At 42.1% G+C, this 27,161-nt stretch overlaps 2 protein-coding genes across 14 annotated transcripts in view; one reads left to right on the forward strand and one right to left on the reverse strand.

The window, feature by feature from the left end:
• The window catches only part of LOC144002782 (uncharacterized), a 98,683-nt gene that overhangs the window by 37,087 nt on the left and 34,435 nt on the right, over positions 1–27,161 (reverse strand). For 9 of the 12 annotated variants that reach the window (XM_077498330.1, XM_077498329.1, XM_077498323.1 and 6 more), the window contains exons 4-5: positions 16,418–16,516; positions 9,256–9,297 (exon numbers count right to left, since the gene is read on the reverse strand). The gene's annotated coding sequence lies outside the window, so the exon portion shown is untranslated. Of the gene's footprint in view, positions 1–9,255; positions 9,298–12,758; positions 12,948–16,417; positions 16,517–27,161 lie in introns of all 12 variants that reach the window. The other 3 variants (XM_077498322.1, XM_077498326.1, XM_077498324.1) reach the window with 1 other exon arrangement.
• Positions 145–26,804, forward strand: olfm1b (olfactomedin 1b). 2 transcript variants are annotated; one of them, XM_077498309.1, is made up of 6 exons: positions 145–636; positions 8,200–8,349; positions 8,420–8,575; positions 11,033–11,252; positions 16,434–16,540; positions 21,942–26,802. In XM_077498309.1, exons 1-6 carry the CDS (start codon positions 571–573, stop codon positions 22,614–22,616), a joined length of 1,374 nt encoding a protein of 457 aa, XP_077354435.1. In that variant the 5' UTR covers positions 145–570; the 3' UTR covers positions 22,617–26,802. The 2 variants fall into 2 exon arrangements, with proteins under 2 accessions (XP_077354435.1, XP_077354433.1); XM_077498307.1 differs by lacking the exon at positions 145–636 and adding an exon at positions 5,391–6,583 and having other exon boundaries at positions 21,942–26,804.

Genomic DNA, 27,161 nt, shown 5'->3' on the forward strand with positions numbered 1-27,161 from the left:
ATTACTTTATCCTTGTATCTTTTATATTTGTACCTTTTCAGTGCATCCCTAACACTCCTTCCTAATTGACCTCTATTGATTTTGTACTCATTCATCTCCTTTGCCAGTTGGACCACCTCTTTTCCTCACTCCCTCCTCCCCTCCCTACCTCCCTTCTTCCATCATCAGGCTGCAACTTCCGGCTCTCAGCGCTCGGCCAGTCTCTCCACCGGCAGCATCGACGGCGTGTCTAGGCGGGGGTGATGTAAACTTTGCAGCACCAGCACCTACGCCGACCACCCACTGACCCAAATGCTTCGACCCGACGCGTAAAGCGAGAGCGAGGAGGAGGAGGAGGAGAAGAAGAAGGGGGAAGGGGTGTGGTGGAGACGAGGCGATGCCTATGCACACGCAGCGTTGCTGAGGAAAAAGAGGGGGTAACTGTAAGCGCACGTTTGGTCATCAAGGCATTAAAACAACACCTGCAACGCCGGAAAAGAAGACGCCAAGAAGGCGGCGGGGGGCAGAGAAAATACAGACAAGGTGAGGGGGTGGGGGGACTCCATCCTCACACTCGGGAAGGCAAGAGAGATGCAGCCCGCCAGCAGGCTCCTCACGCTGGTCCTCCTCATCGTCATGGGCACCGAACTCACACAAGTAAGCTCTTATTTCCCCATTTAAAACGCCATTTTGCATCCGGCTTCCTGTTAAAAATGTCACCCGGCCCTTTAATTGGCTGAGGAGAAATGTGCCAAGCGTATTTAATGAGATTACGCATGCAGCCTTGATACCGCTACTCATCTACTTGAGAGAAAAACCGTATGATTATTGTTTCCTGCCTCCAAATCACTGCTCCAAAATGAACTGCAGTCCCTCCCGGAGGTGTTGTGAGCATGCTCAGTGAGTCCATTAACGCATAAACACCATTAGTGCAACTGACTTCCTGTGATCTCAAAAGGTAAACACTTCATCAAGGTGGGCGTCGTGTGTGTGTGTATGCCAGGAGAAACCCACCCCAGTATGATTTTTATTTCTCAACTAGCTCTGCCTAAGTTGCCATACGGGACGTTTTTGTGATATTTGGGGAAGTGATGAGTTGATATCGCGCAACAAAAACTATAGTAGCTGGTATTCTTCCAGAGTAAGTTGCGATATGCAATTATTTTTGCGAAGACATGGCGTGCTAGTGATCACGTGGTAATTGTGGCTACATTTTCTTCAAGATATTGAAAAAGCAGCATAAATAGCAGAGTATGTTGTAATATATTTGCAATATATTGATATCAACTTTAGGGTCCGACATTAATGGTGGCCCAGGTCCATCACGTGACTCAATATTTCCAGGTAGTCCTATATATACACAATTATACAAGCTTTGTTAAGTATTGTTTTAAATTCACAATATCTAAATACGAGGGAGTAGAGAGTGTGGATGTAACTGCATGTCATCAGACCAGAATAAGTGAAATACACAATTATCTTGTCTGCCGAGGCAGAAGTTTATAGCATTTACTAGAGTAGAGGTGCACCAGTCACAATTTTCCGGCCCATCACCGATAGCCGATCTTTTAAAAAGTCGGACCTGCCGATCCCGATTTTTGCCGATTTTTTTCATAACAAGCAGCGTATACCTTCAGTGTTCCAATCATATTTTATTGGAAAACATTGAACAATATCGGTGAAATAAAACAAATGGGTTGTTTTAACTGCACATGAATCATCATGTATCATCTACCGTTTTTCTCCTAATTTATTACATAATGGCAGCATTGCGATATCATCGCTGATACTGTATTATTTGCAATATTTTGCCTGCGATAATCTCACAATAGCATAATTGTGTGATGGATTTCTGCATAACTTTCTCCCAATATATCAATTGTCACTATACAGTGGTCCCTCGCTACTTCGTGGTTCACTTATCGCGGGTTCTCTATATCGCAAATTTGTATTTGGGTCTGAATTTCATACATTATGTTTATCTTGGGTTGTACCTCGCTATTTTGTAAAAAGTACCCTTGAGCAGGGCATCGTTGCCACAACCCCAGGCCAAGTGATTGCAGCACTCTTTGCACACATCTTTCACTCGGAATCTCACCTTGAATGTGTATGTGTGTGGTCTGATTCTATGTGTGGTGTGCAACACAAAGTATACATCAGAGTGGGAGGTGAATCTCCCCTTGAGGGACATAAAAAATATGTATGATCAATTAAAAAACAAACAAAACAAAAAAAAACTAAACTAAAACCCTTCCATTTTCACACAAAGTTCGAGGTTGCTTTATTAACGTTGAAAGGTACTCTTCTCTTGTTAACGGCACAACAGTGATCTCACAATAGTTACAAGGAAAACATTGCAACAGATCAATACAATCAAAACAAGCTCTCGCACAAAAGCACAGATAATCTCCCGCCACGACAAGCGCCTTCGAACCGAGCCGCAATAAAAGCTGGATAAAAAGAGAGCGTTGGCGTGGTTATAGCACTGTTAATAAAAGGGTTTGAGATGTTATGAAGGCTTTGAAATGATAATAGATGTTGAAAAAAAACACAGAATCCATATAAAAGATGAGGTTGATCATTGAATGCTGTCTTTAATAAAAGAGCAAGGATGTTGCACTCTTGAAAGTGCTGCGAATCTTTGAAAATGTGTACAGCAATGTTTATGAAAATTTGTTTCGAAATGATCCTGTAAAACTAAATTAAACAGTATTGCAGACTCTAGATTGCATTCAGTATTAACGGAAATTCATATGCTTGGTTGATTGGACAACCAACGCTGTCGCAAGCGTTTACGGAAACAATTACTGACCGTATATTTGACGGGTTAGCATATGAAATGTTACCGCCAGATCAAACTGTATTCAATGTTTTAAAAAAAGTAAGACATTAAGTTCATTAGAGATTCTAAATTGCGTTCAGTGTCAAAATGGATATTTCCATAAACGTACGTATGTTTATAAATTATATGAAATTATGAAATATACGTAAAAAGGTAAATAAATGGTTTTCATTGTTTGCAAAAAGACATACATTAGGTTTGTTTACGACGATATACTGCTTTTAATGTTTATGAAAATTTGTACGCCTGGCATATTCGAAACTCAAATCGTGAATGTTTATAAAAATACTGATGGTAAGTTTGTTTGACTACGTTTGCATGCACGTTAAGTTCCCTCTAGACTGCAATATTCTTCAATGTTTGAAAAAAAGTAACTAAAAAAATACTTTTTCCGAAAATATGTACGTTAGTTTTCCTCAAAACTAAACTTTCAATTGGACAATGGCTTCCTCCATCCCAAAGGACATACGTTACATCGACTCCAAATTGCATTCGATGTTGATGTAAACACGGTTGATCGAGGACACACGTGCATACAGTATCATTATCGATACCCGACGTTGATATATTGAGCATCATATGGATATTTTGTCCCACGGCTACTTGGATCTACGCATGATAAACTTCAGTCTGAGTGACATCATCAATAAAACGAAGCTCGGCGCTAACCCTATTAGCTTGGACAATATTGACACAATATCACCTTGAAGGATATTTGGTATACATCGACGATTGATTTTCACAATCCAAAAGACAATATGCATTACAGTACATATATGTTTGGATTCCATGTGCTCCATTGCAGTTGTGGCGTGCTTGCAAACGGAACGCCTCCACTGTGAAATGGTTTAACAGCCTGCTCTCTGAAAAGATGCTGACACGATCGAACAATGGCGGCTATTTGCAGTGATGGGTGGATGCCATCAGTCAGTGGGAGGAGTGGGTGGTGGGGGGGGGCGGGGGGGCGGTTGGGCGGGTCGGGCTTTTATGGTGTTAGTAGGTGCACCTACGTTTCACTCATGCAGTTTATTCGGGTCAGGGCTGAATGGAGTGTCAGCTGACTGACAGTAAATCGATAGGGGGAAGTGCTACCCAGGGAAGACTGTCCATCAAAAATGTAGAATGGAATCATATGAAAACATATAAGTGTGAATGGGGAATATTTTTAGTGGACTGATCACTTGTCAGTCAAAGAGACAGATGTGAGATTTTGGTGTTCAAACATACATCCGTTTTAGTTCCCTGAAAGCAAAATTGTTTTCAACGTTTTTACAAAAGTACTTTCGGCAAACCAAACGTGTTTTTGTAAACAGTTTCACCTTTGATATTCAGAAACGCAAGTTGTGTATTGGTGTACGTCAATATGATTTTAATAATGCACTGATTCTATTACGTTATTTTACAGTCCAGTCTCAAAGATGAGTGGCTGAAAATAAATATGAGTAGTAGAAACCATCTTTTTGAAAGAATGATAAATAATTTAAAAAAAAAAAAAAATGTTAAACCGTTTGAATTTGAAGCTTGAGGTGTTATGCTGTGAGTGGCAGTCAGAGTGGGAGTTGCATTGTCGTAGTGCACTTGTGGGCCCGAAGCGTGATTGTGAGTGTGTGCGTGCGCGTGTGTATTAGCGTCGTCATGGCAACTGCTTCTCACTGTAATGCACCACAGGGTTATGATGTTACTTTTTTTTAAAACAAGGCTCGTGTCTTAGGAATTTTGAATGCTCATTTGTCAGACTTGGAGCATGAAAAATTGATTCGCTATTTGTGGCTTGTATTTTAATTGCTTGTGTTGACGGTGCCGTAATAAACAAATATACTCTCTGGCCACACGTGGGGCTTGACCTCTGCTGATGCACCACATCCGAACGCAAAGGTCACAAAAGCAGTGAGGTGCGTCAATGTGGCCAGAGTCCTACCCGTAAAATGCATTACGGGGGCCAGCAGACAGAAGCACTGCGGCTATTCCGGGAGTCCCATGCATGATGCATCGCTGCCATTTTCGCGGCCTTATTTCACATGGATGAAACTTAAATATGAAAAGGTTTTGTGTATGGTCGAGCGCAGCAAACAGCGTTGATATGAGTCACTGGCGGGAAGCAGAAACAGTGTATCCCCACCTTTATTGAACCTAAGCTCTTATTTTAATGTATTCTTTGAGAAAAATCACACTGCCAGACGAAAGCATCACAAAAAGTATAATGAAATATTGATATCGTCTCAGTTTTGTGAATCTTGATCTGTTTGTTGAGGACAAAGATGATAATTTATCCTGCTATATGAACGGGAAACCGGCGGACACACAGGTTAACTTAACTGTTCTTTCTGCCATCTAGTAGAAGTGCATGCAATTGTTCTGCCTGTCACTCACTATGCTGGCATAAACAAATGAACAAAGATACATTATTTGAAGTGGAAAGATAAATCCTTCACAGGCCAATTAAGTGAAAATAAATGATTTTCCGCACACTAGGTTGTGGCACAGTGATTGGGATTCAATGCCTTAAAAAGTTCCCCAAAGTGATAATCATGATGATTAAAACTTTTCTTTTTTTTTAAAAAAAAAAAAAGGTCTTCAATTTGCCCTCAACTCTGCTGAATTCAGCAGAGTGGAAGAGAGGTTCCTTAGGACACTACTGAGTTCCGATGCTTGAATCTCATTGAGGCTTTCCTCTTTTTCCATTTTCTTCCCTTACTCCGGCTTACTCCTACATACCCAACCCCCACAATTTAAGTTTGTTTTTTTAAAGACTCAAATTAATCCATAGTGTGGACAACTGACTGGAAACCAGTCCAATGTGTCCAACCGGAACAGCTCCAACTCACTTGGACCCAAATTAGAATAAGCACTACAGAAAATGGATGTATAAACCTGCAGTCCTTGAATACCCGCAGTACCAGATTTAGTGTCCAGATGGCGCCAGAGTCCAAGGCATTAAAAGCGCAACTCTCATTAGGAGTTGAAAGCATCTTAGCCCCCCATCAGAGAAGCTATATGACAAGCAGGGAGTTTATTCAGAGGTGGAGTGGAGGGTGGAGACAGTTGCCACAGCGACCGTGAGCATCCCCTCGCCGTTTTGGCGCGTCTGATTAATCCCTCATTGTCATCCCGGCTCAGGGGGTCGAGCCGCGATGGGCGGATCAAACTGCAATCGCAGATTTTTCCATGAGCCTGGCTGACATCATTGCGTCTGGAGATAGATGCATAGTAGCTCTCCCCTCCTCTGTCCCCCTACCTCCTCCTCCCCTCTTCGCTCTCATCCACTCGGAGCGTGCAGCCGCTTAATGACGGCAGGCGGGAGGCGGGTTGTGGGCGTGAAGCAAATAGTAAAGAGGCGCATCAAAGAGAGGGACCAGTGCGCGGGAGAAAGCCGAGCCACACAGAGGATCCTGCGTCTCTCCTTTTTTACCCAATAAATATTCCACTGGATCAAGTTACATTGGAAGAAGAAGATGTGCGAGAAACAAGGAACCGACCCGGAGTCCAGGTGTGAAGCGGTGAGCCAGTGCGGGATACGAGACCCCCATCCAAAGCAAATCTTCCCCGGAGTCGTTAGGATGAAGACGGCGTGAGTGGAGCCGCACTTTCTGCAGGGTGGTGAGGGGGTAAAAGATGTCGGTGCCATTGCTCAAGATCGGCGTGGTGCTGAGCACCATGGCGATGATCACCAACTGGATGTCGCAGACGCTGCCCTCGCTGGTGGGGCTCAACACCACCAAGCTGACGGCGGCGCAGGGCGGCTACCTGGACCGGAGCACCGGAGTAAGTGTGCAACTATTTATTTTGTCCTTTTACCGTCTACAAGTAACTCTTAATCTGATGTGAGACTCTTGATGAGAAGGTGACAAAACCAAGGCTTTAAGCCCATCAAGTATATAAAGACCACAGTTCTAGTTGTAGGTTTACTAACCCCGAGCAGTCCGTCTCTGCATCTTCCGCCAAATGAAGAATGTTTGGCAAAACCGAGGGGTTACATATAAGACAACGATCCCAGTCCCAGATTTACCACCAGGAAGCAACTCTTCCCATTGGGATTCACCTTCATCGTCAGCCAACATATGAGCGTATGATACACCAAAGGTTTAAAGTCCATCAAATGTATAAAGACCAGAGATCTAGCCATAGTTTTACCACCACCAAGCTACTCTCCCCAATGGGGCTCATCTGCATTTTCCACCAACTGATTGTCTGAATATGCTTTGGAACACCCAGGGATTAAAATCAATCAAATGTAAGAGTTAAAATCGAAATGCAGTCAATGGCTCTGCTCGTAGATACTATGCTTGACATCCTGGAAACATCCAGGACAAACAGGATGGGACGAACAGTTGAAGTTTGAATCAATCAGTTGGTCCAACCCCTTATTTCATAAAACCCCAAAACCAAGTGTGAGATTTTTCTCGAGATGAGATCATCATTGTTAGCAGTGCAGCAGAGCGGCAGTAGCCTTTTTCCAATTTGTTCGCAGCTTCCTCCCACTGATGGAATCAGTAGGTGCACACGGGATTTGCCGAGTGATTAATGGTTTTTCCACTTGCTCGGTTCAGTCAGTCGGTCAGAAAATGTTCTCCTGCGAATGAATGATTCCAGTGCGCTCCGAAACGATTGATTCTGTTTGCTGGATCCGCTGAGATTCATTCGCTGCGCGGGATGAGAGTGATTGGGATCGTGGCCTTCTTCCTTTTCTTCCCATCTGTCTACCAACTTACCCACTTGGTAAAGCAACTTGGAAATGTAGATGCAGCAGCTTACAGTTACACCAGTGATTCCCAATCACTATGCCGCAACCCATTTCACTGAACTGAGTATAAAATTATTTATTTAAACAAATACTGCCGCTTTGATCATCTAACTAAGCCAACGAGATATTGTATAGTGACAGGCACAGACCTTAAGTCTCAGTCGAAGTATATCACACACCAATACTTCCTTCATACCAACTACTGCTTTTCCTATTTTGCCAGAGCTTTTGGTGCCATCATCTTTGGCATCAGCTTATCTCATTGATGGTTACCTGACCAGTTATCCAAATATCTTAATCACAGAACAATGAATTGATCTGAAGAGTCACCCTAGGATCCTTTGAGCATTTGGTTGTGAAATTCTGGAAATTTGTATGTACAGTGGGGGAAAAAAAAAACAGGAATTTACAAAACAGAAGGAATTTAAAGTTGGGGGAAAACATTTTATGATCTGCTCATATGTTTGAATGTGATACCTTTGTATTATATTACCCTCAATCCTCAGTGACTTCCCATGAATCCCCATGGGAAGTTTCCAATTTGTAATATTTCCAAAACTGCCCACCAGGGCACCCCTTTGAAACCCTTTCTTTAGGTATCACTACTCAACTACCGCCACCTTTTTCTACCCTGCAGGTGCTGCCGGCAAACCCGGAGGAGTCGTGGCAGGTCTATAGTTCGGGCCAGGACGGCGAGGGTAGGTGCGTCTGCACCGTGGTGGCGCCCCAACAATCCATGTGCTCCAGGGACGCCCGGACCAAACAACTGAGGCAGCTGTTGGAGAAGGTAGCCCTATTTTTAAGATTGCCGAAAAAAAGAAAAAAAAAGCCACGGAGACTCATGAGTTTGCTCACAGGTCCAGAACATGACGCAGTCCATCCAGGTGCTGGACCAGAGAACCCAGAGGGAGCTACAATACGTGGAGAAGATGGAGGTGCAGCTCCGTGGCCTGCAGTCCAAGTTCAGGCAGGTGGAGGAGAACCACATGCAGAACATTGCCAAGCAATACAAGGTGAGCAAATCTGAGCGATTCCACAACCTCAAAATCATCTTGTCCTTGGGGATGGTTCAATCCAATCCCGTGAGCCATGTCAATCCCATACATACACTTCTGGGCAAAAGTTTGGGGTCATTTTCCATGAAAACACACCATTGAACAGAGTGTCAAGACGGCATTTCTGATGAATTCATTCTCTCCATTAAATAATGTTTATCGTTCGTCTCAAAACTAAAACATTCCGAGCGACCCCACACTTTTGAACGACAGCATACATGACTACTGTGAAGAAGATGTGTTACAGTATTTTCATAATCACAAAACCAAGTATTGTCTAAACTGCCAGGAAATCTGAACATGCTAGTGCCATAATATTGCACAATGTGAACCAACAGCATATTAGACAGAGCACAAACAGTTTAAGAGTAGTTTTGGGGCTTCAATGTTTGGACATATACATAAAAGAGTCGACTTTCTCTTTCAATTTCTTCTGCTGCCCATTTCGGCAACAGCCTAATTTGGCTGTGTAATTCATAAATTTGACAATGACATCACATGTTGGATCGGGTTTTAAAAGATTTAAGACACACCTACCTGTTAACTTGGCAGCCTAATTTGGTTGTGATTCACAAATTCATAAATTTGACAATGACATCATGTTCGATTGAGTTTTAAAAGATTTAAGACACACCTACCTGTTAACTTGGCAGTGATGTCCGCCTCCACGCATTGTTTCCCTGTAGGGGGAAATGAGGCGTTTATTGGTGGCAAGGCATTTATTTATTTTTTTTGTCATTTTGAAAAAGTAAAAGTTAATGAGTCAAGATTCGTTTTCCTGTAGTAAATGAAATTTACTAATCAAGTGTTAAGTTTTTATAATGTGATTCCACGAATAGATGAAACAATGCAGATTAAAAATATTGACTACGACTTAAAACACAGCCACTGTGTTAATTTGCTACTGACATCTGCAGTGAAGTGGTAAAAAAAAGTAGCGATTTTATTTGAGGTGAGGACTTTTCTCTACGACTAAAATTACTATTTACGATGCAACCACTGTGATAGTTGTTAATGAAATTTACCATAACACATAGCACTAAAAAAAAAAAAAAAACAGACGGGAGACGATTTTATTTGAGGTGAGGTCTTTATTTTATGCATTTTTTTTCTCGAAAACAAAATCCAGATTTAAAACACTGCAGTTGTGTTTATTTGGTAATGACATTCACACTCATGTAGTTGTAATGTTGTCCTTATTAGAGGTGAGGCCTTTATTTAATTTTTCTTTCCAAAAAAAAAAAAAAAAAAAAAAAAAAAAAGTCTATCAAAACACAGCCTCTTTGCTAATATTTGTCTAAAGCGACACATTTGTAGTGTTTAAAAAATCAATTAGGGAAGGTTTACTCAGGGTTGGCGCTAGCATGTTGAGGTCCTTCCAAAAGCAGACATCGACAGTGTGACGCTGTCCCACCCGCATGTTTATAACACCATAACCACAACGCCCTACCCATCAAATGCATGCCTTTGCTGTTGTTCCTGTGCAAAAAAAATAATAAAAAATCTTGCGCGTTTTGTTTGTTGTGTGTCTGCTAGCGAGGTTAGCAAGCTGCTATCAACAGCCTGTCGTTTTCTTGCTTGCAGGGCTAACTTTAAGACATGTAAAGAGAGAGAGGCAAACAGAAAGAGCCACAGGGAAGAAGAGGCAGGTCAAAATCCAGATTTTTCTCCCCACCCCACCCTCCCTTCCCCATTAACCCAAGTGAGAGCTTTTTTTGGGCAGTTCATTTAGCAGCCATTAAGAGCCAGACCAGCCCCCGCCCACACCACTGATCTCTTCCTGCATGTTACTTATTGCTGTTTTTTTTCACCCCCTTCTACTTTGATTCACAAATGTAATTGATTAATCTTCTCTAATTGTTGTTATTTCATTCTAATTGCTTTGGAGCTTTTGTCTATGCATATTTGGTTATTCGACATCTACAAAAAAACATAAAATAAAAAAGAACCTCTCTAGACGTAAAGTTCCAGTTGTGTGTGATATGTTTAAAAAAAAAAAAAAAAAAAAAAAAAAAAAAAAAAAAAAAAAGCATGTAACCCTTACTACGATGTTGCATTTTAAAAAGATTATGACCAATAAAGAGCTTTCCCAATTGTTGCTGGTGTACCGAGGGCTTGCTTTTTTATTCTTCTTATTTTTTGTTGTTGTTTAAAGCGGCTGGTCACCGCCGGAACGGAGCCTCGAGAGCAAAAAAAATTGTGCGGGTTTGTGCACACACACACACTCACACACACGCACGCATGCGCACGGGTAAAACACACGTAGGGGGTCTTGGTGGCAGGTTAGCGTTAGCGTAGCCAGGAAAAGACAGTTTGTTTGTTTTGTTTTTTTCTTTCGCGGACGCCTGGGTGGGCGGTGGGGTTGGTTTTTGCGACGCACCTGACACTCAACCGAGCTTATTCTAATCCTTTCAGGCCATAAAGGCGAAAATGGAGGAGCTTAGGCCGTTGATACCGGTGTTGGTGGAGTACAAGGCCGATGCCAAATTGGTATTGCAGTTTAAGGAGGAGGTCCAGAATCTGACGTCAGTGCTAAGCGGGCTGCAGGAGGAGATGGGGGCCTATGACTACGAGGAGCTCCACAGCCGAGTGTCTAATCTCGAGGAGAGGCTGCGAGCGTGCATGCGAAAATTGGGTAGGCCACAGATGCAGACGCAGACACGTGCATGCACACACCTGCAACGGCCGCCGACCGAAGATGCTCAGGCACATTCACGTCACACACAAATGTTGCCGTGGCGACGCTACATTCAAAGTACAACAAGATCTAAAATTGGCTGCCATGAATGGTTAATTTAGACATCGATTACTCTGTCCATTATTTTATTTTTTTTGATTAATCAATATTTTAGTTTTTTTTGTTTTGTTTTGTTTTTAACTGCCACACCTTTATTAAACACTATTTCAAAGTCATAGTGTGGAAAATGCGCAAGCAAAGTCATAATGAGTTTTTCTTGGTTTGGTCCGCAACAGGTTAAATTAACTTACTTGTCTTTTCTCATTTAGCCACAGTAATAAGTGAAGAGTACGCATATATCCAATTTAGATTGTGGAACTGAAACAGAGTCGCACTGTGTATCAAAATAATATTGTCATCGTGATAAAGGCCCGTACATTATGCGTATCACGAACACCTGCAAAAAGTTTCACATGGAATTGTGTCAAAATGCTTGTCCAAGTGGTTCAGGCATGGCTTATTTGTGGAAATGCGGTAAGTTTGCGTTTGAGTCGGCATACATTCAAGTCACCGCCGGCCATTTTTCAGCATATTGTATAGAGGATATTGTGGTCAATGGTTATACTGTTTATACGTACACTAAATCTACAAAAAAAAAAAAAAATACACTAGCCTTTCAACGGGATTCTGCCTTTTTCAGTTCTTTCATAATCAGGAGTAGAAAAAAAGTCGGTTGCATAAACTGCAGCCGTTTCTACAAATGAACTCACAAACTGTGCTGCTCGCATATCCAAAATCCGCCATTGATGCCACCAACTGGTGGTTGTGAATCAGTAAAGTTGGTTCTACGTTCAGACGCCTGAATTACTTATATAAAAGAAAAGAAAAATAAAAAACAGATACATAAGAAAACATTGTTTCATGCTCACAAGCTGCTTTGACGCCATTCCTCTGCTAACTCTGCTGAAGTAGCGTATTGCATTGATAATATGCTGTGATGTCCTAATCATTTGGTAGTTTGGGTACTCGGGCTCAACGACCGCATCTCTTCCACACAATTACTGAGGAAATCATGTGAGAAAAAACATGGAGGCGCTGCGGTGATGATAAATGCCCGGCGGGCTTGCCAAGTCCTTTTGCTTTCCAGCCCGTCGCCAGTGTCTTCACACCTCTGTCGCAAGTCTCGGCGCTAATGGATGCACACCCACACTCCATTGAATAAGACGGCAGAGCAACGCGGACACTCTGCAAATCGCGGGTATGTTGTGTCCCCGTGCGCATATTTTGATTATTATTTACACTGCGAGAGGCACTTTTGAGGAATGATTGAGCTTAAAAAGAAGTCGCCAAACTACGACAACAAAAATTCAACAGGCTTGTTTACCAAACTAGCTACCAAAACTTGAAGGTCAAGACTGGAGACTCACTTATGACTTGCACATACTGTACGCAATTTATTCCCACCTCTGGGCTGAAGCAAGCCGAGTCGATGCTTGTAGCGCGGTTTGTGCATGAACACGAGACAGGAAGAGATGAAAGACGAGGTCACCCAGCGAGGGACGGCAGAATCGAGGCCCGCCGGTGCTTTCATGTTGGCACAAAAGGCGCAGCGGCGCTCCTGTTGCTGAGACTTCACTCATGAAGGTCAATAAGCTGCATAAGCGTCAGCACAACAGAAAAGGAAAGGGGGATTGGGAAGAGAGGAAAAAGTCAAACTAAAGTCGCAAGCCGCAATGACGCGGTCTTCGCAATCTTGGGTTTTGGCCGTAAGCATTTTGAAGGAGCATTGGGTGAAGGGACTTGTAGAATCGAGTTTGAGAAATTTGTGTTTCATGACGAGTAATCGAATTTTGTCGCATCCACATGCAATTTAATGTCAACTATCTAAATGAAACTCTTAATATATTAGCAATCAGATTAGGGCTGTCAATTATTTCATTAATTAATCAAATATTTTATAGTGTACAACATTAAACTTTAATCTTCCAGATTACTGTTTAGTATCCAATTATTAAAAAAAAAAAAAAAAAAAAAAAACGACAACTAAACAACAGTGAAAAAAGATCACAAGACAGAGATTGTTGTGATGAAGAATCTGATTCAGTTCCTGGTTAGGTCACTGTTTCACTGCTGAGTGGCTCAAATCAGGATTTGAACAACTTTAAGATTAACATTGGCTTCAAACGATTACTAGTATATATAATCGTTGATTACGTAGATTAGTTGTCGATTAAATTTGACATCTCTCAATCAGATTGAATTTCTAGGAGTGTTTGTTTTTGAAGGACCTTTGGAAATAAATGCGTGAAATGGCCATAAAATACTTAAAATGGCAGACTTCTTGTGTGTATCTGGGGATGGCTTTTGTGTGTCTCCTAATAATAGACGTGCCTGCCAAGTACCATTTCCCCAAGTGAAATTGGCTTCAGAGACTGAGGACAAGGTTGTCTTTGAAGGACCCTTGGATAAAGCCAAACTAGTCCCTTAATGGCTGCTTCAAACCAAAATGGCAGACTTCCTGTTTTTTTTTAGGCATGGCTTCTTCAGATATTTTTGTGGGTCTTCTCATGATAGACGTGCCTACCACCTTTTAAAATCAACTGATATATTTCCGCAGCAACTGCAAGAGGAGAAAAAAAGAAAAGTGGAAAGTCGAGTCTGTCCTTCAAGCTTTGTTATGTACTGGAACAGTCCCGCGGCGCAGGCGAGGCGGGCAGGAAATAGAGGGTGGGGCGCAATGACCATCGATCAAAGGGACGCGCTTGCTCACCGGGCAATAATCAAATCGATAAATCACCCGCCGTCACGTCCCAACAATGTGGGGCGCTTGGGGGCAAAACCTCAATGCTGACAAACGACGCGGGAATTCCATACCGGTGCACACTCGACATCATTCTTGCGCCCAACACCTGTGTGATAGGGCGAGGTTAGAAATTGACTTTTAAAATGTTAACGCTTAAAAAGATTCTATTAACTGTTTTGCGTAAATAAGGATAGCGGAACTCCCCTGACGCTTTGCAACTATTGTGGCCATGTCGCTGTAGTCTACCCTACTGCAGTAGAAAGATCATAAACACAGTAAATATTGGTATGAAAGACTCTTGATTATGATCAATCAAAATTGATTATTATGGTCCAACGTAGCCTTTTCCCTCCCAGCAAACCCGTGGCTTGCTGTCTGGTCACCTTTGACCTTGGTATATTCAGGCCAACAGGGGATTAGGCCCTCTAGACTTGACGGGGTGGAGGATCGGGGTGGGGTGTGCTTGCGCCTCGGCGCGGAAAAGCAGCAGCCGTCTTAAGATGGAGGCATAATTGGAAAAAATATATGAATTATTAAAGAGCGTATGGATGTATTACTTCATTCTAATCCTGTTGAGGATTATGTAAGAGAACTCAACCACCCCACTGCCAATAGTGAATGCTGCGCACAACAACAGCAGCAAATCACTATGCTACTCGTATGAATGCATTCCCTATGAAATGAATCAATTGTCAAGCTAATTCAGTGCTAGGATGTCTGGTTGTTTTTATGTGGAAAAGTAAAAGCTGGATAAATCAAGATCGGGTTTGGTCAGGCTACCTAAAGAAATTCTGATTGTCAAAATTGCATCCGCTCCAAGTCCATGCTACTCGTTAGCACTGATTAGCATGAAGGCAAAGTTAGCTATTCTTTTTGTTTTATTTTCGAATATAAATACTTGAAATGTGATCGATCTCAGCCAGTATGACGTTAAAGCATGAAATATACATTCTCATAGGCTTTGATTGGCTGCTGGCTCCTCATGGATAGAAAACATTTAGTTTGGCCTGAAGTCTACTGATGATCTTCAAAGGATTCTGGTAGAGTCCTAAAGCATCAGAGGAAGATTATGATCATTAAAACTCCAGAATAATAGGGATAGAGTGATTATCGACGCCGATATTGGGCATTTTAACAAATATCGACATCGGCTTTTTTGAAGAATCATACAGCCGATAATAGATCAATTTAAAACTGTTAACTATTCATTTACATTTTCAGTTAAGATGCTGATGACTCTGGAAACTCTATATACCTTCTCTCTCTATATTTTTTTTGTAAATATTAAAACTAAGATAAACTTAAAAAAAAAAATATTCCAATTGATCAGCTTTTGAACTCAGAATCTTAAAAGCTGGCCATTCGAGAATGACCGGATTTCCTCTTAAATCATTCTGGAATCCTTTGAGCAATCAAAATGTTTGGCATGTTACATTCTAATTTTCGGTTGTGTAATACGTCGCGTGCTTGATGCTCGAGGAAAGTTAAAATGAAACAAAAACTTTCTGGAAAAGTGCTTTGAGGCAATGCCATTATATCAGTTTTGGAATATCTTGCATTATTCATCGGAAGTTCAACTGTTCAATTCCCCACAAAATCACAAGAATTCATGCTTATTAATCGGTTGATTATTATGCCTATTATACAGACATGTGAACACTAAAGCTTCACCATTTGGAAATGAAGATGAAGTTTAAAAAATGAAGAACTTAAAAAATCTGGAGCACTTGAACAGCAGGGGGAGGTTTTAGGAGGCTTAGAAGAGCGTCGAGGAGTTGTACAGTTAGCAGATAATGACTGGAAATTTGTGCAAAGGGGGATAAAGGCGAGCTGAAATAGGCTATCATGACTTACTCCTTAAATTAGCACCACGGAATGGGTCATTACGAATTGCCTCATCCAAACCGCCTAATTGACATTTGCCTGGGCGAAAATGGCGTCCGAAGGAATGGACGCTTAATAGCAAGCGTTTTATATCCCTGCGCTAATCCGTTCTCGTTAAAGTCGGACCGCTCTTCATGTCGAGGGGCGATCGGGGGGGGGTTGGCAGTTTTGTCAAGTTCACACGAAGAACTCAATCATCGCCAATTAAAACCGCAGCGAATACACAGAGTACACAGACCAGCTCCTCGTGTGTGCGCGGAATAACAAGAAGAATGTATTGACCATTACAAAGATGGAGGGAGGCCAGATGGACACCAGCTCTCCCTCATCCTTCAGGCAAACTCGTTTGGATGTCAAGCAAATGAAATCCTCGCCTAATGAATTGGACATTTAAGACAAAGCGCCCCTGAATGGCTTTTGGCTCCCGTCTTCTTACCTCTTGTCCTCTGCAGCATGCGGCAAACTGACGGGCATCAGCGACCCCATCACCATCAAGACGTCGGGGTCCAGGTTTGGCTCTTGGATGACGGATCCCCTGGCACCCGAAGGAGACACACGGGTACGTAATTTATTCATTTGTATTTGTAATGCACAACTAGCTTTGAGAGTTAAGTGTTGGAAAGGCACAATTCCAAATTGTTGCCTTTTTTTTTTTTTTTTTAGAAAAGAATTACCAGTATATTTGGAAAATATTGATATTTATTAATTATTATCTTTAATCTGAAATTGCAATTTTATGAAGCAGTGTTTTCATGTTGTCCAAAAACGTCAACAAAGCACCTCAAGGAAGAAAAAAAAGCTACAGTAGTACATTTGCTTAGCCTGCTTTAATATATCCACCAAGTGAGCAATTACTGCAATTTCAGTACATAGAATACAATTACACATTATATTGAAAGTAAGTTAAGTAACATTCTACCTATACTGTATATCACATAATTCAAGAAGAAATAAAAAATTGTATCTTTCTAGTCCAAACACAAATTAGTACCAGCTGGAACAGACCAACCTGATGGCAGAATTTAGGTTAGCAATTTAGCATTTGACCACACGCGGAATATTCACCTAACAGGATAAATTATCCTTGGCCACACAGGAGGACTAATTTATTAAAACATATCTAATAACTTGGCATATAGTGCAGTATTTGTCTGTGTTAAACGAATTCAAACAGAACAGGTTTATGTTAGTTTGTCCGAACTTGTTAGCCGCTCTGCTGTTAGGTAAAAACGTGTAGGAAATGTTTGTGACGTGACAAACTGGCGTCACTATTTTTCACAGGTTTCATTCATACTTACCACTACGTCGTTTCTCCCTCTTTTTAGCATCCTCATGTTTGTTTGTTTTTCTTTTACGTGCTGTGTTCGATAAATTGTCTTCATAGGCGTGCTGTCGAGGCGTATTTCCAACAAGCTTGCCAGTGTGGGGGACCAATAAAGAGTTCTCTGACACCCGACATGTCGTTGCAATGGCTGTTTACAGTTGTGTCGCTGATATGGACCGATAGCGGTCGTGTGTCCCCCTTAAGATCGGGATCCTTGGCCAATCAATGCTTGAATTTATTTTTTTCGTTTTTTTTTTTTTTTTAAATCTAATATTAGTATACTACTTCAAAAAATTCACATCATCACACTTCAGGAAAGTTACAAAACAATTGCATCGGTCATTTAAATTGTGGTTCAGCACATACAGTAGATAGATAAGATAAACCACTTTTGAGCCAGGTGCACACGGTGATGCTAAGCAAGGAGGCGCAAAAGCGTCAATTCAATATCAGTAGACGGCTAGGAAGCCGAAAACAAGGGATGCCTCCATTAATGAGAGCACAAGTTATTGACAAAAAAAAAAGGAGTAAAGTTCCTGAAAATCTGATGAGAAATGAGAAAAGTACTGCTGCATTTCAATATCAATCCATTGCCTTTGATGGCATCGTGACCTTCCCAACATGTAGCCAGGCTGCTACAATGTGCTGGTGTATCTGATCTTCACATCTGTGTTTTAATTGGTCATCAGTGCAGCCCACAGGGGACAAAATTAATAACAACAGTTCATTTTGTTGAATAATTGCAGTTGTGCTCTATCCCCACGGGCTCGATTGATTGGCCAGGTCTGGCCCATCGGCCTCATATTTGACAACACTGGTTTTAACTATTAATATGGTTGTAAACGTTACTCACATTTTTTTTTCACATGGCCTGGCCCCTATCCTTCCCTTGCAATGCTTCTTTATGTAGGATGGTACTCCCAGCCTTGACCAACATAAAAACTTTAGCTAGCATCTTGTGTTACAAATTGCAGAAAGAGGTAGCTGTATGTCTGCACATCATGTACAAAGTCCAAGCTGACATCTTGCTAGCATTAGTAGCAGAGTCGAGCCTGGAAGCAGAAGGAAACGGCTCACAGAGCATCAAGTAAAGAACCGTTATGCAGAAGCTTGTTTGGAGTGAGCTTAAAGATGGAACGAAGCTTGCTGGCTCTGTCTGAAGGGAGCAAACCCGCTCAAGCCCCTCTGACACACCAGCCGACGAGCGTCTGTAGACCCAGGCTTTGGGTTGGTGCTCAACACCCTTTGTTGGCAGCTTTTCCGTCACCGCTGAGTGGCCAAATGAGCGAAGCGGAATTTCATTAAATTCCTCATTGGATTTTTCCTGAATGAGGCCAGTGTATGTCACCTGGAGAGTTTTTCTGACAAAAAGGGCAGATAATAAACATGTTTAAGCTCGGGAAGACATTATTGCATACTGAAGATCGTAAATACTGAACATTTGCGATTGTGAGTGACTTGACTATTATGTTCTTACGTGTTTTTGACAACTTGACAAGCTAAAAATGAGTTGCTTGCTAATGTACAATCCATTGCCGAGGTTATCGAAATAACATTACTCGTTAGCTTATAGATTTTTTTCCCCCTCATCCTTAACTAGCAGTGTTGATGAATCTGTCTTTGCTGTCGACCCCAAATAATATAATTTGCAAATGTTTTCAAATGTTTGACCATTGGACTACTTCTCCAGGGAGATGCTGAAAAGATACTTTGTTCTCATCCTCGCCTCGAATGAGCTACAAAAGTACTGTAAATCTCACTAATGTTGTTTCCAGCTCAGAGGTTATGAATCTGGCAACTGTCAAACTCCAAGGACTGGTCGGGAAACAACATAACTAAAATTGAATTTTGATAAACTAATAATAAAAGATGTCCAACATCCTAAATTGATCCTACACTTTGAATATGTTAAACATTTATTAAAAAAAATAAAAAATAAAAAAAATAATGTGACGCAAATACCCAGTACAGTACATCCATGCATGGTCACACTTTCACTCTGCAGTCTGCAATGAGAAAATGCAAATATCGGGTATAAATCATTGTGGATTTAACCAGATGCAGTTACAGCGGACAAGCAAAGGTGAGAGCGGGAAGTAAACACATTTTATTGGAGGCGAAACAGGAGCACTTTATTGGGCCCCGCGATCGGCGACCCAACTTTCAATGTCACGTCAGGAGGATGAAGAGCATCCGCCGCTATGTAAATTGCTTCCTGGAGGCTGCTTCAACTTGCAAATTGCTGACCTAATGTTATATTTAGCACGCCGCGAAGGCTACCTGGAAACGAATACATAATAAGCAGATCACATGAAAGATCTGCGGTTCTATTCTCACGGGAGCAGGAAAAGGAAGAATAATTGACGTTAGCATGCCACTGTCTTTTCATCCTGTGGTTTTTGGTTCTTTGCCTTTCACAGACCAACACAATCAGTGAATTATTTGTTCTGTCCTTGTTTAATTGGAAATAGAAATCATCTACCTTGTGGCATCTTGGGGAATTTGAGCTTCACGTAAAGCTTTTCCAAGATATTATGGCATCTTTAGGCAATTAACTACAAAAATAACATTATCAGTCACTTTTTCATTGACTTCTTTTTTTTTGCCAAATGAAAATATAAAGAACAAATGAAACAGATTCAGAGGGAACTTTGCTGATGTGAATCATGTAAGTCAATCCCAGCAGGGTGACAGGTGGTTGGGATGGGGGCAGGTAAAAAGGAAAGTAGAATGGCTCGGGAAGCGTTTGGCCTCTGGCGCAGAACAGGAACGGTGGCGGTGAGAGCAAAGCCGCTAAAATGGGGATTTTTACTGGGTGGGGGGGAGGGGGGAGATGACTGTAGTCGTCCCATGTGGTGCTCAGCCCGTGCCGCCCCGGAGCTGTCAACCTGACTGTTTGTGTTCACCTGCCGCCAGATCTCCGCCGCACGTTCCTCGAGGAAGCCTCAACGCTAAATTAATTGGGACGCGCGTTGACTATGTAATTTGATCCATTCGACGCAAGTGAGCAGCCTACAAAAATGAAGTATTCACAAAGGAAATGCTGCGCACAGCTCTATTAAATTTGAACTGTGGTTTGTTGTAATTTGAATATAGGCAGATGATGTTATAGTGTTACCGGCGCTACAAAGGTTATATTTTCTTTGCCGTTTGTTTGTTTGAATTGCTTCTCCCTATTGACAACATTGTGATACGTGTTTTTGTTTTTTTTGTTTTCCTGGGTTAATAACTAAACAGTAAAACTGACTCTTTGGCCTCAATGTCCAACAAGCGGGTACAGTTCGATTCAGTTCGGTCTGCATTAATTGTCCCCTGACTATTGAGAGTCTGGTTCCCAAAGCTGAAATCTCACACGGTTTTTCTCTGTGGATACAGTTCGGTTCATTTCAGGACTCTTTTTTGGTCAATTGCTGATTGATTCTGTATCCCTTTGTTGGGCTACTCGTCGCAAGTTGTACGCTTTGGTACTTTTGTGTAAGTTGAAGCCAGACGCTATGCTACCATATGGATTGAAAAATCCAACAACTTTTGATAACAATACAACTACTGTCTACATTATGTACCTAGTGTCTCAACACAAAGTACCTAATATCTCTGCATACATCTCAGAGAAAAGTACCTGGTATCTCAGAACATTGTACCTGATATCCCTCTGGCATTCATCAGAGGTAGGAACGTCGGTCTCTCCTTCGGCCCGTCATTGACGGCTGCCCACCATTTGGCGAGTGCCTCCGCTTTTCCAACGATTGCTTTATGATGCAAAGCCTTCAAAAAATGCACAGGCAGTCTGTACTGACCCTGATCGACGGACGTAAACCCGCTTCCGTCGGTGCTCAGTCTGTATTTATTCAAGGCTTGCCGTGATATGCATTTCTGTTCAGGATTCAAGGTGTGTCTTTTAGCTGGTTGGAAGTGACGGTGGACTGACTCGGTGGTAACCTGCTGCCGCCAGTTGCAAACTGTTGACATCGATCTGTCTCCTTAAATTAGCGCTGACGAGCGCGCATGCTGCCGAAATCCTGTGGCGGTGCCAAGGAAAAGGTCAGCGTTCTGACTGCAGATGAAGCAGTTTAGAGGGTAAAATAGCATCGCCAATTTTGATGCTGCTCTATTATTTAGACCATTTAACCATCAATCTGCCAATCCCTTCAGCCAGACTCCATTCTGCTGATCAATAAATTGATATTAGGAAGCGTGGCAGAAGGAATGCCAATTTTCTGTTGGTGATTAAAGCTGTTAGCCTCCTGCAGTCCTAGTTAGGGAAGGACATTTGGTGCCATTCCCTACAAGCTTAAAATTCTATGAATTAAGTCAGTCGTGCACTCCATATCGGTTCAATTAGCCAGCGGTGGCAAACAATTCTACTATGGAGGAAGTCTCAGAGTGTCCAGAAGTCTCCAATACCCCCACAACAAGTCTGAAGTACCAAGTCAAATTTTGTCTCGCAACACAAGGCAAAATTCAACAAATATCAACCATACTTCAAAAACATGTAAATTGTGACACTCGGAAATCAAGATAGATACTACAATATGCATCTTTTATATCTGCCGGGTCCGATTATAGAACTATCTTGGAATGACCCAATTCCTAGTGACCCTAATTCCTCTGTGTCCATCTTTACTGTGACTGTCAGGTCTGGTACATGGACGGTTACCACAACAACCGCTTTGTGCGGGAGTACAAGTCCATGCAGAACTTCATGACGTCGGACAACTTCACCTCGCACCGGCTCCCCCACCCTTGGTCCGGAACGGGCCAGGTGGTCTACAACGGTTCCATTTACTTCAACAAGTTCCAGAGCCACGTCATCATCAAGTTTGACTTCCGCACCTCCGCCATCAGCAAGTCCCGGCAGCTCGACTACGCCGGCTTCAACAACGCATATCACTATGCCTGGGGCGGCCACTCCGACATCGACTTGATGGTGGACGAGGGGGGCCTGTGGGCCGTCTACGCCACCAACCAGAATGCCGGCAACATCGTTATCAGCAAGCTGAACCCCAACACGCTGCAGATCGTCAAGAGCTGGACCACCAACCACCCTAAAAGGAGCGCCGGTGAGTCTTTCATGATCTGCGGCACATTGTACGTCACCAACGGCTACTCGGGAGGCACCAAGGTCTACTATGCCTACTCAACCAACTCTTCCACGTACGAGTACATGGACATCGCCTTCCAGAACAAGTACTCGCACATCTCCATGCTGGACTACAACCCGCGGGACCGCGCCCTCTACGCTTGGAACAACGGGCACCAGGTGCTCTACAACGTCACGCTGTTCCACGTCATCCGCTCCGAGGAACTGTAATTGTGGTAAGATGGTGTACGAAAATATATCTTGAAAAGACTGAATGTACACTTTGGGGGGGAAAAAATATCTAAAAATATCAGATTGTTAGATTTAACAAAAAATACAGAATTTTGTATATTTAAAAAAAGATCATATGCTATACTAGTTAGGCGATAGTTGACGTTATTTTCTAGTTACCATCATTTTGTCAGATGATTAGTTTGGAATGAAAACCTTTGATTGTTTACTGCATAGAAAATGATTGTAAAAGTAGACTACATCTATATAGATCTATATATATGTATATCAGATTTAAAAGAATACAAACAGATGCCAAAAAAAGGAGAAAAAAAATGCCTTTTTTTTATATCATTGTGAAACTCATTCCAATGGCTGTGATTATTCTGCAGTAATCCTCTAAATGGGTCCTAAAACAAAGACTATCATTGCGAAGCGAAAAAGAAAACAACCCAGTCGACTCCTCGAAGGACTTGACAGTACATTGTGTCGTATCATTTTCATCGAGTATCGTAGCAAATAAAGTCCACCGAGACCCGTGACAATAACGACCGAAGGCCCCGACTGTTGCTGGGCTCTCTCGATGAAGCTCATTTAACCCCGTGTTGGTGATGACTACGTGTGGAAAAACGCTTTCTCTGCATGAGTGTTTTCTACTGCTACTGAATGTCATTTGCTGTATGGTAGCCTACTATTTAAAACAAAACAAAACAAAACAAAAAACAACCAGGGTGAATTTCACTTTGGGAATTTTGATATCTTTAGCTGCTTCTTTGAAATTATTTATAGCTTTGTTTGATTTTTCACTTCTGTTCTTTGTACAACCGTAACTGTCGCCGCCATAGCTTCTTGTTTATTTTCGAGCGCATGGGAGAAATCCGAAGAAAAAAAAAACAAACAAAAAATATGAGAAACATGACAGAATGTATCCGAGGTTGTCATCCAGAATTCACCCCATGCATCTGTGGTTGAAATTTCTTTCTTTACGTTCCACGTCACGTACTCGCTTGTGACGGACTGTACTGTTTTCAATGTAATCCCCCCTGGACAAAATGTGTTTCTTTCTTTTCCAGATGTACTGGATGTGTTGTACCTGAGATGAGATAGTTAATGAGATTTGTGTCAATAAAAAAAAAAAAAGAAGAGAGAATCACAGTGTTTAGACTGTCAGCTGAAAAAAAAATATCGACAAGCCTCGGATTTAATGTTTTTTAGCATGAAACACTTTTTCATCACTTGCTATTCAACCCAATAATGTGTCTGTCTGTCTTGGGCCAAATTTTAGATCCCTTTTGCACCCGCCATTTTCTCAAAGTCAGCCTAAAGAAACAGCACACAATCACAACCTAAATTTTAAACATTTGTTCCATGAATTTGTATGAATTTAGTCTATTCAGTCTATTCTCTTCATTACGTAGCTTTTTTTTTTTGGCTGCACTGCTTCTAGTTTATAGTTGTGGATGTTAACTATTTTGCACTATTCAAGTTTTGCAGGTTACACAGTGTAAAAAAACATTCATTTAATATTCAGCATCAGCACCTCTGGTGAGTGTGATATATTTTATAAAATTATTTTGTTTTTGGAATGTTATAGATACATATTTATTAAGAACTTCTCCAAATGCTGTATGAGGCAAAGTAGTGTGCTCTTTTGTTGTGGCTCCTCTACTTTGAGGTGGTTTAAATCGGGTATGTCCCCACTGAAGGCCCAGGTAATTAACACATTCCAAGGCTCGAAATATGCAGTTGCGCATCACAGTTTGCGAGTCACTCCGAAGTCAGTAATCGTCGCCTCTTGAGGCGGCGAAGAAGCTACATTTCTGCCAAGTATCGTTCTGGTGAAGGGAGAGAAACCAGGCTAATTGCTAAGCTAACCTATGATTGACACGGCTAACGCGAACACCGAAATTAAGTGCTTGAGTCAAGTCTTTTTTTTTTTTTTATAGATATCTGGCTTGAACCAGGCGAAAGCAAAGAATGTCCATCTTTGACCAGTTAAAATAAGCAGGGATTCACCTCCCACTCACCGCGCCGCCCTCCCAAAAAATTGCTCCACAAAATTAGAAAGTTGCTCCTCAAATGAAGTAATAGATTGACAAAACTGCTTCTCAAAGAAAAAAAAAATACTTCAAGGCTTAAATTACAATCTACATTCTTGTTAATAAATTTTTTCACTATTTGTCATAGCACGCTATCATCGCAAACGCACCTTAAGGCACATCACGAGCTAGGTAAAAGCTTTGCAGTCCCCATTTTCTCAAAGCCTCTGTTACCTTTGATGTTTAGTAGGGTTTGATTGTGAGCACTATTGGAATAACCTCCTCCCCCACCCCCATGTGTTTCTCATCCTGCCATCAAACCTCCTCCGTGTTAGCTTTGATGTCCTTTGTTCCCGCAAAACTGTCCTTTTTGTCATCGTGCTGCCTTTTCTCGCTTTTTGCCTTGATTCACACGCCATTTCGCTCGCTCCCCACCCGCGTCTTTGCCGTCCATCCTTCAGCCTGTCAATCTCTTGCCCCATTCTCTGCTAAACAACCCCGTCCCACTGTCCCCCTTCCCTCCCCACCACCTCTTAGTCCTGTGATGTTTCAATCGATGAATAAATGATTGCTTCTATTTTCACCGGGAGTGCTTGGCCAACACAAGCCGCTTTGCTCCTGCGGAATGCGCTACAGATGATTGGGGAGACATGTCAGCGGGACCATCTCCCGACGACGCATGCGACTGAATGAGCTGTCAGTCAGCAGCTGAATACATTAGCATTTTATTTCTTCTTTTCAGCTGTGATTGGCGCCTCAAGCCGGTCGCACTTCCCCTTTCTCCCCCTTCCCCAACCTGATAGTTGCATTTCATTTCATCACGTCGTTGCGCCGACTTGACGGGCACAAACGCCGGTTCTGTGGGCTAATTAGCTGGCGCGGGCAGGTGCACCGCTGCAAAGGCGGGTAAAATAACACGCCGAAAGCTTTGACCTTGCTTGGGCCTGGTGAAAGCGAGCTCAATTTCCCCAAGGACGAAAGCACTTACCAGTAATAGAAAGCTACAAAGGCAACAAGAGGCGTTCTGAGATGTCGCGTAGCGCTACAGAATGGGCGCAGAGGTGTCGCTGTGTACATTTCCTCAGATATTGGGGGCACCTCTAATGCCAATTTGTTTTGGAAATTATACTACAAAGACTTCAGGATATATATTGTATATATTTGTAGAATTATTGAGTAGCTAATGCTAGAAAGCTACAAAGGCAACAAGAGGCATTCTGAGATGTCACGTAGCGCTACAAAATGGACGCAGAGGTGTCACTGTGTACATTTCCTCAGACATCGGGGGCACCTCTAAGGCCAATTTGTTTTGGAAATTACGCTACAGGGGTTTCTTGAGTAGCTAACGCTACAAATGGACTCTCTGTACACTTCCTCAGACATTGGGGACACATCTAAAGCAAATTTATTTTGGAAATTCATCTACTACTTACTATTTTTCTTTTTTCTTTTTTATAATTCTCAAGTAGCTAGTGCTAAAAAGCTACATAGATGGCAACAAGAGTCTCACTAAGATGTCACGTAGTGCTACAAAATGGACGCAAAGGTGTCACAGTGTAGCATTGGGGGCACCTCTAAAGCCAATTTGTTTTCGAAATTACACTGCAGTGCCTCCAGGATTTTTGTTTATTTTTCTTTCGAATTCTCGAGTCGCTAATGCTACCCGCCTCACGGTTTAGCTATGTGATTCATACCCACAGATGGAATTTATCCAAATGTATCCACTTGGGGTAGCTGCGCTTCAGGTCTTCCCTCAATTTGCTAAAAACTGAGCATAAGCACAATTGCCTTCCAGATTACCCTGGACAATGTTATGGCAAGCAAACGTCGCGCCCTAAAATGGCACTAAAATTACGGACAATTTGTAAGGAACTGATTCGTCAGCCATTGAAGCCCACCGGTGAGATAGTTCCGACATCCCAGCAGCTTTGAAATGTAGCAAGGCTAGCAATGACAAGGGGTTTGTTATATGAAAGATAACCTAAAGTATAATCAAATTTCAACAGAGGGAACACAAATATCTGACAGTTTCCGGCTGTTGTACACAAATATTTCCCACCTGGCTTCATCACACTTCACTGTAGCTGTCAGCGGGGGTCTGTCTAGCTTAAAATTATTACAAGCCATATGCAGTGTGAAATAACAGATGATAATAAATCAATACAAGCGTTAAAAAAAATTTAAAAAAAAAAAAAGTGTGGGGGGAGAGGGTGATTGGCGGGGGGTGGGGGGGATGACACCAGCGGGAGACGGTTCATTTTAATGATGCGCCCATTCCGATGGGGCCTGTGCCGAACTCGAGGGGACCGTTACGTTTACGGCACCTCGTCAGCGATACAAATGCCTTTTCTGAGTCAACATGCTAATTAACATTTGGGTTGTAACGATATCCAAATATCACGATAGGATATATTATCACGATATGAAGGTCACGATACGATAATTATCACGCGGGGGCGTTGGCGATATTTAAACAAGATCACAATATTGTAAAAAAGAGAGCTCA

Source organism: Festucalex cinctus, chromosome 15, assembly GCF_051991245.1.
Source record: "Festucalex cinctus isolate MCC-2025b chromosome 15, RoL_Fcin_1.0, whole genome shotgun sequence".
Classification (NCBI taxonomy): domain Eukaryota; kingdom Metazoa; phylum Chordata; class Actinopteri; order Syngnathiformes; family Syngnathidae; genus Festucalex; species Festucalex cinctus.

Coding starts and splice junctions, on each gene's coding strand:
- olfm1b (XM_077498307.1), top strand. CDS start 6,434: ATGTCGGTGCCATTGCTCAAGATCGGCGTGGTGCTGAGCACCATGGCG. Junction 8,576..11,032: donor ACATTGCCAAGCAATACAAG/GTGAGCAAATCT, acceptor TAATCCTTTCAG/GCCATAAAGGCGAAAATGGA. Junction 16,541..21,941: donor CACCCGAAGGAGACACACGG/GTACGTAATTTA, acceptor TGTGACTGTCAG/GTCTGGTACATGGACGGTTA.